The 13,718-nt window shown below is 37.8% G+C and overlaps 1 protein-coding gene across 4 annotated transcripts in view; it reads right to left on the reverse strand.

The window, feature by feature from the left end:
- Positions 1–13,718, reverse strand: part of ZNF407 (zinc finger protein 407) — a 476,529-nt gene that overhangs the window by 133,475 nt on the left and 329,336 nt on the right. For 3 of the 4 annotated variants that reach the window (XM_030552629.1, XM_030552631.1, XM_030552632.1), the window contains exon 8: positions 10,457–10,635. In XM_030552629.1, coding sequence (XP_030408489.1) covers positions 10,457–10,635 — 179 coding nt within the window. Of the gene's footprint in view, positions 1–7,827; positions 7,895–10,456; positions 10,636–13,718 lie in introns of all 4 variants that reach the window. The other variant, XM_030552630.1, reaches the window with a different exon arrangement.

Raw genomic sequence — 13,718 nt, forward strand, 5'->3', positions numbered from 1 at the left:
TTTAGTGTATACTATTTATTATGCATATGTATACTCTAGAAAAATTCAACATTCACATCCTTTCCAGTTGTGGTGACTTGTCCTCAGGGAATTCTTGTACATCTATATTATAATATTTCCTCTTTGCATTTAAAGTTTTATGCTAAGTACGTACTATTTTTAGCTCCAATTAAGGCAATAAAATAGTGTTTGATATGTTCTGCATGAAGGAAGACTTCATCTATAAATGTAATGGACTAATAGCTTGCCTAGAAGAGGAGTCTGATCATCTTTTAATCAATGATTCTGCCATCTATGCAGGATGGGAAATGGTTTTTTTGAGCTCTCCAGCTGGAGCTCAGCACATGGTTGGCAACTTCAGAAGTTTTCAGAACAGGTGCTTTGTTATAGCCTAGTCCCCTGAGTGTTGTGGGGCTGACAGCTAAAGAGGTCAGGTATAATATGTAGTTTAGGAGACGCCTGCTCAACCAGGACTTTCAAAAGGGCTCAGAGGACTCTATGTGCTCAGCAAGGTGCCTTTGGCTTAGCTGTGTCAATGGTGTCTTAAGGCCTGGTTTAACAAAGTAATTAAGCACAGACCTAATTTTAAGCATGCGAGTAGTCCTGTTGACTTCAATTAAATGCAGAGGAATAATAACAGATAAGAGAGTGAAGGAGCTAGCATTTGCTAAGAGACTTGTTGATATAGTTTATGTTATGTAGCAAGAAACCTTTAAGAGAAGGGTATATATAGAGCGACACTGGCCAGAGCATACAGATATGTGGCAATGTTGCTACATGAAGCGACAGAAACACTCAGATAGTCCTGGTGTGATCATTAGTATGGTGTCCAGAGCCCTAATTTCCTTAATTGTGGACATAGGAATGCTTTGTAGGACTTATCTATCCCATGAGGTTTGCATAGGAACTCCACAAGTACAGTGCTACTGCCAGTGCTAGCCATCTAACAGAATGATGAGGAAGGCGGCCATGGACCTGCACTCACCTCAGCATCCCTACTTGATGCAAGAATGGTGCACAAGCTGACAGTAGCTCTCCCTACTCCAAGTCACTCAACAGCAACACCTATTGGCTGATCTGACTGACAGGATGAGGTAGGTGTAAGAGGAATTCAGCTCAGCCTTTGTTGCTCTGCAACAGTGGCTACACAAACCACATACGCAGCTTATAGTGAGGGAAAGGAAAAAAAGGCTCCATGATCTCAACAAGGTTTCACTCCATCTGCTATTTAAAAAGGACAAAGCCTATAGGTAGGGCCCTACCAAATTCACGGTCCACATTGGTCAATTTCATGGTCAGAGGACTTTAAAAATTGTAAATGTCATGATTTCAGCTATTTAAATCTGAAATTTTACAGTGTTATAACTGTAGGGGCCCTGACTCAAAAAAGAGTTGTGGTGGGGTGGTCATGGTACTCATACCCTTACTTCTGCATTGCTGCTGGTGGCGGCGCTACCTTCAGAGCTGGGTAGCTGGAGAGCAGCGGCTGCTGGCCAGGATCCCAGCTCTGAAGGCAGAGCTGCCACCAGCAGCAGCATAGAAGTAAGGATGGTATGGTATTGTCCCCTTTACTTCTGTGCTGCTGCCTGCAAAGCTGGACCCTCACTCAGCAGCCGCCACTCTCCAGCTGCCCGGCTCTAAAGGCAGCAGTGCAGAAGTAAGGATGGCATCGTTTGGTCTTGCCACCCTTATTCTGTGCTACTGCTGGCAGGGAGCCCAGCTCTGAAGATAGCACAAAAGTAAGAGTGTCAATATTGCAACCCCCCTAAAATAATCTTGCGATCCCCCTGCAACTTCCTTTTGGATCAGGACCCCCAATTTTGAGAAACGCTGCTCTCCCCATGAAATCTGTATAGTATAGGGTAAAATCACACAGAAAACCAGATTTCATGGGGGGAGACCAGTTTTCACAGTCTGTGATGTGTTTTCACTCGTGGGTTTGGTAGGACCCTACCTATAGGTCATTCCTATACAGAGAAAGGTACTGTCAGATGGCTGTTTTCTCAGGCATATAAAGCCTAGCGCTAGAAGAGAGTGACAAAAATAATCAAATGGATTTTACATAGCTTAATTTTCTGTGAAACATAATACAAAGTAATGTACATAGGTTGCAAGAAACCTAGCTTCCTCCTTTACAAACAGAAAATCATTTATGCTAGGTTTTTATTTCAAGCACACACTGAAATTACTATTCTTCACTAAAGAGGAAAGGGACTGTCTGCCAATCAATCTGACATGCTATTGAAAGACTGGCACTAATAGCTGTGACATGAGCGAACCTGTTTGAAGCAGAACTGTTGTTGCTACTGCTGCTGCTTTTTTTTTTTTTTTAACCTATACCAGTCATCAAAAGTACTGTTTTATCTAGCTAGGAACCCAAGCAATATTCTGCTACAGTAATAGTTTCTAGTTGACTTGAGTATTTATTATAACAATGACAGATTTTTTTATTTTGTTTTTAAAATTACAGCATGTAAAACGTACCTCTCTCTTTTGTGGAAGTAAAAAATATCAATGAAATTGTACCAAGGAAAAACTTAAACATAGCTGCAAACAAGATTATATATCCCAGGCAAGAAATACAGTTTTGTATATACACCCAGTCGGCTTCTGTATTTCAACCTATTAATTAATATGCAGCATATGATTTAATTTTTTTTGGTTTGATGAATTGAAATACATGAGGTGAAATTAAACTGATTAGTGTAAATTTTCATTATTCAATTTCCCTGCTCCATCTTCCTATTTTTATTTTCTAATTTAACAGTTAGAAAAAGGATGTTAAAGAAAAAAGGGAGCAAGCAAAGAAACAAAAATGTTAAGAATAGAAACGAAATTGCCAGAACAATAGTGTAATTGTTATGTTATGAAATTGTGTGTGTTCAATTCACGTTCTGAATAAGACTGCAATTTCCACTTGGTAATACAGTTATACCTTGATAAAATCGTATGATAGATCACACTATAAATTTTAACAATCAATTTTTCCCCTTAATAATTTGATAAATGTAGCTGTCAAGTGGGATAAAGATCATAATTTTATTTGGGTGTAACTATTTGAACTTTCAGGATTCCATTCATGAATATTGCAACTGTTACAACTGATAGGATCACAATTTTGTCCCTTGTTGATGATGTAACCACACTGAAGTTTGCCTGTGTAACCTTGTTTCTCAGAAGCTAAGGAAACTGCAAGAGAATTTTATGTGGGGCACAGAAGAGTACAAAGTTTTGGAAGGCTCACTCGTAATAGCTTAGAAAAAGGTTTCCTATATTTTCAGTGAATGAGACTTCATTGGAAACTTTTCCTTTTATTCATCATACTCTGGAAAGAATTAAAAACACAGCTATAGTACTTTCCCCCTAAACCAAAATAGAAAAAAGCAGGATGAAGGCCTAACGTACTAAACAGATGATTCATTGAACTGCCTTCCCATGAATTTCTGATCTAAGGCGCCAATAATACAGTAGGGATATTGCCAACAAAAAGGCTGCATTTCAGTAGGGTTCTTTTAACATCTTTTTTAAATGAATGTTCTCACGTATTTTATGGAGAATTTAACTACATACTAGAAGGAAAATTATTTTAGGCAAGTATATCTGCAGTCAGACAAAGGGCTTGTCTACATAGGGACACTCATCCAAATTAACTTTTAAAGTGAATTAATTAACCCCCGTTAAACCCCTGTATGAATGCTGTTACTCAGAATTAAAGTGTCCTTAATTCGGTTTCGCTTAATTCACATCCAAATTAATCTTTTCAATCTTTATTTCAATATGCTGTATTGAGCTTTATGTGCTCAGCGTTCCATACAAATAATTAATCATAATAGCTAGATAAATTAAGCATTCCTGAAGTGATTTTACAGATGGGGAAAAGGAGGCAGAGAGCAAGCTCACACAAGTTAGTAACACAATAAGGATTAGAACTCAGGATCTTCTGGCTTTTAACCCCCCTGCTCATTCTTGGGGATCATGCTGCAAACGAACAAACAATGAGAGGAGAAAAACCTACAGGACCAGCATGCTTCCAACCTTCCACTCCTAGGAAAAATCACTGAGAAAGAATTGATAACAAAGTCCCAACAACATGTGACATGTGCCATGACCGCATGGGAGCACTAAAGGACTGCCTCTTTATGACTATGGATAGTGATCACATCTCAGTACTCATACAACTCATACAACTTGACAAGCTTCTGAAACAGTTGTTCACATTTGCATGACATAGCTAGCTGCCCTACAATAGCATCATTCCTCTCCAACAAGCCCAAGAAAATAGTGATAGGTAAACTGTTCCTCTTTCCTCAAAGGAGCATTTTACCTTCACTTTTAATATTTATATGAGACTAATTGGAAAATGGTGAGATGCTATGGTCTCTGCTGCCAATGACAGACTTGTGACACCAAGATGTACATTTAAGTATTCTTATAAGATGCCACAATGCTTACAAGAAAACAGTTCCTAGATGAAGAAGAGGTGGCTCAAACTGAACCAGGGTAATATCCAGTATTACTGTTCAGAAAGGGTGAAACACTTTGGAAAAACAAGCTGGGATATTGTTCTCTTACAGCTTCCATCCAAGCTCTTCTGCTTCCCCCTCCCTTATTTGTCAAAATAGTGCAAGGCTTCCTGGTCATCTCATTATTAAACCTGAATGATCATGTAGCATGAGTGGTGAAAAATACTTTCCTCTTCCTCCTCCAGGATGCTTGGACATATCACCCTAAACTCCCAGTCAAGCATCTGTCCACAGAGATCCAGGCATCTGTCACTTCCCAGCTGGACTTCCGTAATACATTTTTCCTGATTCTGAAGGTTGATGCAATGCAGAAGCTCTAGCTTGAGCAGAAAGTGGCCACCTACTTTCTCAATGAGAAATGACTCTAAACAGATCAGCCGTGTGTCTTGGTCTCTCTATTAGCTCTCAGTCCACTTCCGTTACTAGTTCAAGGCCTTGGTCTTGATCTTCAAATTCCTTAACAGGTGAGAACCTGATTACATTAGAACTACAATTCTATCCAGGGCCCACCAAGATAACTGAGTTCCTCTGGGTTAACATGGCTTAAGATGCCCAACACAAAGTATCTGAGACCAGGAGATAAAAAAAATTCTTGATCATGGGGATGTGGCTGTGGCATGAATTTTGGGAAGAGATTAGATTAATTCACAGTCTAACTGTAGGGCACAGTGCAAGACTTTTCTCTTTGATAGAGTCCTTTTTCCATAACTGAAAGTATTAGACACATAAAAAATGAAACAAACAAACAAAATCCAGCAATTAATACCACTCACTTTCCTTCCTACAAGCACTCTTGACACTACAGTGATGTGGACTTTAGAAAACCCTAAAATACTTCAATGTATCAGAAACACAAATAACTACAGATCTTTCAAAAGTCTGCCCTCTGACCCCTGCCAATATCAAAGAGAAAGCAGGCTGGAATTGTCAATCAGTGCAGAAGAGGACATATAAGACTGATGGGAACCAGTAAACATCTTCGAAGGGGCTCAAGTGAAAGAGAAACATTTTAAACACACACACACGCCCACTCTATGGATCTTTGAATCTCTGAATTTTCAGATTGTAAATTGGAGGGCAGGGACTGCCTTTGTTTGTGTCTTGTATGATGCTGAGAGCATTACTGGCTCGTAAGTAAATAATAAAAACAATAATATATTCTTAAAATCTTCTTGCTAATAAATATCTACAATACACTTCAAAATTATTAACATGTGCATCTTGGCATGGTGCATATTCTTAATTCTTCTGGAAGAAGAATGAGTGATGTTGCAGACAACCTTTCAGATTATCTTGTTTGTAATTATCAGTGGTAAACATTAGTAATTAGTTGACAATAAAGCTGGAACTTACTGTGTCCTCAGTTTTTATTTCATCAGTAATACCGCTGATGGGAGGGGGAGAAAATAAAAGTGCTATACAGTTGTAAAAGGACAGATCAGAGCTTTTTCTGGTGCACTGTAAATACAGAGAATATTGACTACAAGAGTAAGATTATTACTAGCTCATTTAGAATAATCAAAAGAGCCCTAAATGGCACATTTACCTAACCCATTAGCACTTTGCAGGTGGAACTTGAAACAGCTAATAAGATATCAAAAGTTAGAAATCAGTGAGTCACTCAGTAAGTGAATCAGAAGTGAGAATGCTATTAACCAAAGGACGTCAGCAGAAGAGCCACCACCACAAAACCCTTAAAAAAGAGACTGTTTCATTATGGCTCCAGATCCCTCCCTCAGATGATTTTTAATTTGTAATTAAAGATCTCTGTGTGTTTCTCAGTTATAACAATGAAAGATCATATTTCTTACATGAGGAACAAATGATCTTCCAGTTACTGCAAATATTGTCTGCTAGCCTCCCCTAACCTAGTACTAAAGTAGACTTCTTTCCCCTCTGTCCTTGGATAGTTGTAAAATCTATCATCTTGCTATGAATGTGAACCTTTTAACAAATAAATGCTTATTGTGATTCACTGGATTTCTGCTCACAAAATTCCCAGTGCATAAATACTGCAGATACTAGAGAAAGTGGGCCAGAGAATACTTCAAGAGTAGGCATAAAACACTTTCAGGATTTTATACTACTGCATGATATTATACAGCACCACCCATAGTGAAATTTTCAAAAAGAGAATTGTATGAAAAACTGTATACAAATAAAATGGTTAAATAATCTGGTTGAAATATAGCATTTGGGTTAACATGGACTATATTTTAAGTGAATTTGTTTCAGTAATGGACTAGAGTTAAAACACAATCTTTCATAAGCACATTTTTTTTAAAAAAGGTCTGCTGTTCAAATGCAGGTCCTTTTAAAGACTAAGTAGAAAGGATTAGACAGAAAAAAGATTCTCTTTGATCACTATTGTTGTAAGAGGTGTAGAGGTATCTGTTGTGGCTTACTAAGGAATATAGTTGTAAGACTTTGACTGACTTTGTGGCAATTTATGTATTAATTCTTTGAGTTAGGAAGGATTTCAAACATTCCAAGTGGATTGGGACCCCACTTCTCACCCCACCTCACCCCTATGGATGTAGAGATTTCTGCATACAGGACTGCATACCTCCCCCACCACTGGCCTTTCACCATAAGGAGAGGTCCTTCAAGACACTTGCTACTATTGCCCCAAAACCACCTATAATGTTATACTAATAGCTATGTGGCAGAGTTTGTTAGAAGATGGTGTTACTTCACTCAGAACTAACTGCCAATTGAAAATCCAACTGGACTCCTCCACCATCTCCAAGGCAAACTGCTGTTGGATTCTGTGGGTCCATTCCGTGTTGTGCCCCAACTGTGCCCTGCAGCTCTAATACTGCTGGGCTCTGGCAGAAGGGCTTCTGAGGAGTCCCAGGAAGTGCAGTACAATGATATGAACCTGGTACTTCTCTCCCTTTCCTCACAAGCGAGATCCACGACTTCTAGTTCCATTATACTCAAAGCAGCAGAGGGGATGATTTTGCTCTTATAAAACAGCATTAGAACAAATGAAAGAGAAATATAGTCAAGTGAAACTAGGAGAAAAAAATTGGTTTATGAGACATGTATATTCAAATTATCCTAAAGGGCTTTATAAAGTAATGAAATATTGCTATTGTGGTTTCTCTGTAGGCAAATACAACAACCAGTAAGTGATCAATAACATGAATTGGACACTGACACAAGTGTTATTTTGGCAAGGATTGTTAGCCAGGATACCAAAGTTATCCCCCTATTCTTTTGACCAAGTCTTATGAAATATTTAACTCTCAAATGGACAGCCATCAGATATGGGTCAACAAAGCTTGATTCAGCATCTGACCTGAAGGTTTGGTGGCACCTGTAAGCTCTCATGAAACTGGCACTTTCCAGGAGGACAGCATGGCAACCTACATGAAGTCACAGACAATTTCTAGAGATGATTGTTCTACAAATGATATTGCAGCACACTTGTTCTGTGTACCAATTCTGAAACAGACATTTCCAATTCTTACTAGTCACTGGTACATTTACACAACATCCTACTATGTCTCTAGCACTACGAGGTTTCAGCAGTACAAGAAATAGAGAACCACTGGTACAAAACATATTTATGACAATTTTCTCCCTGTTGCTAATAAAATCAGGGTGAAAAGCCTCAGCACAGTATGCAGCAATGAATAATTCACTCACATATACATACACTGCTGCATAGACAGTGGGTAAACTTAGAAAGTTTCTATAGTTTTGAAAGCTTGTATAGGTTCTACCGATATTCTCCATTACATGTACAAAGAATCTTTCTCAAACTGATAAAAGCATTCAAAATGGAAGAAAATATGTTATGTGTGACTGCTATAATAAGAGATTATAATGTCTGGATATAGGCTTCAAGTCCAGTATTAATTTCCTATTACGTGAAACATGATTTCTTGTCTGATATATGTGAAATTGGTATTCAGCCAACTGGACTTTTGTTTGCACATCCAGGTTTTATCTAATATGTGCTGAAATGACATGATGAGTGGTTCCAGAATGGATTAGAATACTGGGCAAATGAAAAGACATAGCACAATTAAGCATACTGCCTCCATTCACAAAACGATGCAGTTGTTTAGAACATACTAAGATTTTTAAAAATGTTAGGTGACTGCACATAAAGGTGCCAAGTGAAAGTTTTGTAACTTGTTACTTTGCATACAAGTTCCTAAGCTCCCACTGATACTGGTGGGTGGTGTTACACACAGTCTTTAAGTGTGGAGGAGTCTTTCTAGAAAACTTTTCTTGACTGAATTTAGCCCCCAAATGCTTTTACTTAACACAAGCACTTCAGCAGAAGCCCCATATCTGTATCACAGGCAGAATTTAGCCCTAGTAACCTCCTTTTCTCTAGCTGCCCTGACTCTCCCCTCTTTCCAACATTCAGCAACTAGTCTGTTTTTCACACTGCTCTGACTGCTCTCCCCCACCTATGACTGCCAAGTTCTCTGGCTCTTTCCAAATTGAAATCCAACTCCTTATCCTCGTGTTCAAGCTCTGACCCAGACTACATCGCTTCTTCTATTGCTCCTCATCTCCGCCACTCATTTTGATCTTTGTACCCTTTTTCTTGCTGCTCCCTACCCTGGGAAAGTCCTAACTTTCTTCTTCCTGTGTATCAGGCATCCTCTCTGCCCTCCTTCAAATCCCTCTGCAAAACCCACTTTTTTGGTTTGCTTTCTTCCATTCTTGTGCTCTCTACTCCTTGTCCTACCTACCTCAATCTCCAACTTAAAACTTCCAGAAAGTATCTGATTTGCTCATTATTTCTATACCTCACATTATTTGTTAGCTCTCTCTCCCCTTCTTGTTCTCGTTCTTTCTTTTATTTATTTTTATTTTCTGTTGGTATTTAATTTTGAAAGTAAACTCTTTGGAATAAGGGACCATGTGTAGTTTAAACTCTGTAAGGAACCATGCAAAGTAATGGTTCTATACAAGCCATTTAAAATAAATAATAAAAAATTATAGAAGATAAAGCACAGAAAATCTTAATTCACATTTGTGTGCGAGTCCCTTGATGTCCCTCATATAGACCATGAGCCAACAAAGCACTTACCACCTGCTTGACTTTAAGAACATGAATATCTCATTAACTTCAATGAGACTACTCACATACTTAAAGTTTAAGCAGCTGCTTATGTGTTTATTGGAGCAGGGCCACAGCACCCCAGTGCAGTGCTATGCACACAGCATATCAGCATTTTTGTCTTAGCAACTTGTAGTATATAGTAACTTTCTTTACATGTATTTTATTTATTTATTTATTTATTTTTTGAAGGGCACAGAAAACAATACTTTCATTTAGAGTAGTGAAGGACCAGAATGCATGCTGACACTAACACTCAACACAAAGGTAGGTAGAAGCACTAAGAGGAGGAGCAGACTGTGGTGTAGCCCTGTTACACATTTCATTAAATCAACATCATCCTATTTCTTTTTAATTCTAGCAGCTTCTTGTTGACATAATACTAACAAAGTCTGCTTCTCTGCTGTTATATTGTATAGTGTTAAGTATTCAGCTGATTTTTGTGAACTCTCAGGAGTTTTGAAATATTGCATTCATTTAACACTTCATTTCCTTATGTTGTTCCACCTTTTTTTCTTAATAAGAACACAAAATATAAACAATTATTTTTCTACATGAATTAATTCAGGTTTCAAAGGTGGCCATCTAAACTGGATGGGAATATCTCTCGTTTACATATGTAAACACAGAATGTGTGTGTGAAATGCAGATGGGTCTCAACACTAAATACATCACCTTCATCCCTTAGTAAAATCTTGAAGTGGATTGAGTCCATTTTAAAATCATGCTTTTCTTCAGAATAAATGATAGCAACATAAAGGACCCAGAGCTCTGATTGCAATCATTTAAGGGTGCTCATTTAGAAAAATGACACATTTGTATACAAACAGGAGAATAGTCTTACCAGCATGCAAATAAGCTAGATCAGGGTTTTCAATGTCAGGATGCAGCTCCTTCAGGTGGTTGCGAAATTCCACTGGGATATTGGTTCCATAGTCACATTTGGGGCAGTTATACATTTTTACTCCTTCATGCTTTCCTGTGTGTAAGATATGCTTACGGATATTTTCAGCGCAGTTAGATCTAAAAGGTGAAAAGAAAAGAAAGAGTTAAATTATATTACATACGCACACATAAGCAGGAAGGAAGGCCATACAACAGTATCCAGGCACTGAAAATTAAATCCTGCTTTATGACGGAGAGGCAGTAGGGTCTCTACAGTTAAGGTAGTAACCAGCTTTCCATTTTATGCCAGATTCTGACATACTCTTAACTTGCAGAGAAACCATGTCTTCCAGCTGAAATCTCTGAAAGTGTGGAAGGTTCCAATTAATTATGAATCTGGAAGGTTAAGAATTTTATAAAATGAATAGTTTTTTTTCACCTTTGCAAAAGTCTTCTAATATTTTTGGGGTGTGTGAGTGGGGAAAATAATAGTTACAAAACTCCTTAACCTAGCAAAACTGATATTATTTGTTTGGCTTTTTTGAGCCCAATTTAACTAGGGCCTAGGTGCAGATAAACATTGATTACCTTTGATATTTAAAAGTTCACATGAACCTTTACTACTAAGTTCATAGACCCCATTAGAATCTTTGCAACTGATTTGGTAAGGATAGTCCATTAACTCCTGCAGAGGTTATAAACTCTACGTAGTGATCTTGGAAGAGGGGAGAGGTTGTGTGTGTCAACTTTTCAAAGGCGTGCATGCCTAACTTTTGCAAGTGCGTGCACGCACACACACTCACACCCTGATTTAAATCAGGGTTTGTCTGCCCACACAGGAGTTGAAATGTACAGAAGTCAGAGATGCGCCATTCATTTCACACACTTGAAAAATTTGGGCTGAAAGGTTTTTAACCTCATTTCCAAAAAAGAGTGATAAAGGGTTGCAGTAGTAATGAATTTATATCCAAAAAAGTTTATCAAAATTCCCACCCCAAGTTTATACTTCAGTTAGAATTTCCTGACTATTCAGTATGTATGAATTAAAAACAAAAAAACTACAACACTCTAGAAAGGTTTGTTAGCAGAAGTAAATAATATACATTACCTGTATCAAAGCAAGGAATGTATGTGCTTCCATTTATTTCTGTTTGGGAATACTTTATTAATACTACAGACTCTATTTTTCCCTACATATTCCACATGTCAGCAGTTAAAGGACACTAGCTTTACTCAAAAGTTAAATGGAAATGGTACAAAATAAGTTTGAAATGTGAATGGAAAAGAAAAAATAGAAACAAACGACATTTAAAATAAAAGTTCTAATAAAATGGGAATATAGTCCATGACACTAAAGGTGGCATTCAGACCAAATCTGCCTATGTGAGAGCTTTCAGATCTGGGCACCTATATGGAAACTAACTATTCCGTTAGATGAACTCTAAGGCATTATGTAAAAAAACTGTTCTTTCAATACCTTGAAGATATTTCTGTGAAATGTGAAAGCTCTACAGAAACCTAAGAATTGTGAAGGAAATATAGTCTGCTCAAGTCGTGTGCATGGGCAGTGCTATATTATTTGATCTCTGAACTTGTTCAAACCACTGTAAACTGTAAAAAGCAGCAAAGAGTCCTGTGGCACCTTACAGACTAACAGGAGTATTGGAGCATAAGCTTCTGTGGGTGAATACCCACTTCGTCAGACGCATGTAAACTGTGCCACCTTAAAGTATCATTTGTTTAACATGATTAAAAGTTCTGTGAGTGAACATAGCAATGTGCTGATCAACTTATCAATTGAAATGTCTGTCTATGTGTTGAGCACAGAAAGGCCTAATCATAAATTAGGAATAAGAGATCATAAGACATTATAAATGATTTCCCTTATTAGTTTGCAATGCAGGGATTGTGCTAATAAAATAACCCATGAAGGTGACAACTCGCAAATCCAGGCACTTTTGAAGCCAAGTAATACCCTTAAATATGACATGACAATAATGTACTGCATATAAAATGTTTTTTTAATTATTCACTGTGCCTTGACTGCCTGTTCCATTATCAGTCTTCTCCCTAGTGCTTGGTAAATACATTATTCCATATCTGACATGCAAAACACCAAACATTGTATTTCATATTTATACTTATGGAATTTAAATCAAATGACTGTACCTAGATGTCTGTGACTTTAAGAAGTATTGTATCTGTATTAAAATGGTGGCATCATAAACATTTAGCTAAATATTATAGTGTTGCAACAGTGATGATAGTTAAACTCTTGAGATAAAGATTCCCTTTATATTGAAATTTGGCAATGAAGAACTTAGCCGAGAAGGAATTCTTCTGCTTCAAAAACTTGAATAAAGTCAGACTTTGGGTTTTTAGTTCAGCTCTCGAGTTATATCAGCCAAATAAATAAACACAGCTTTTAAGAGACTGGTCTGCATTCCAGTAACACTAACAGAGAAGTTATTTATGTTAAATTATTATCATTATGCCTTAATATGAACAAGTGTCTTTTTGTCTATATAAGTTATTTCCTATTTTGAATGAATTATGCATCTGTGGCAATTTTTGACCAGGCATTCACAGAATGGATAGTTGTGGTAGATAGTGAAGTAGTTTGCAGTTACTGTCTATAGATATGTGAAAATGCTGCAATACAGAAGTGGAATGGAAACTTTCCCTCTCCCCTTTCTTCCACGCAATGAGTGCTGCTACAGGGCATGGATAGGGCAGATGAAATGTTTCCGCAACCCCATTATAATGCTAGGGCATTGTGGGTATTGTTTGGAGTCTTCACCTCCCCAAGATTGCTGCAGGTGATGATGAGAAGGGAGATGAAGCCTTTTCCTCAAGTTAGGCTGCAGATGGAGGGAGAATGGTCCCACTTGTATAAGTCATGTACAGTGGTGCAGACACTATTAGTCAGTAGCTGCCAACAGTTCCACAGTGGTACCTGAAACACCACAATTACCTTTTTGTTCATAGGAAAGGAAAATACTGTGGTAAATGTTTTGGAGTAAAGGATGACATATAAATAGTGGTCAGATTGTCTGAAGTTTTCTTGATCGTTTACTTTTTATCCTTCCCTATATCACTGAAATCCATCCTTTCTCTCTATCTTTACTTCTAAAAGCCTAGTCCAGGGGTCGGCAACCTTTCAGAAGCGGTGTGCCGAGTCTTCATTTATTCATGCTAATTTAAGGCTTCACATGCCAGTA

The sequence above is a fragment of the Gopherus evgoodei genome, chromosome 2, assembly GCF_007399415.2.
Source record: "Gopherus evgoodei ecotype Sinaloan lineage chromosome 2, rGopEvg1_v1.p, whole genome shotgun sequence".
Lineage (NCBI taxonomy): Eukaryota > Metazoa > Chordata > Testudines > Testudinidae > Gopherus > Gopherus evgoodei.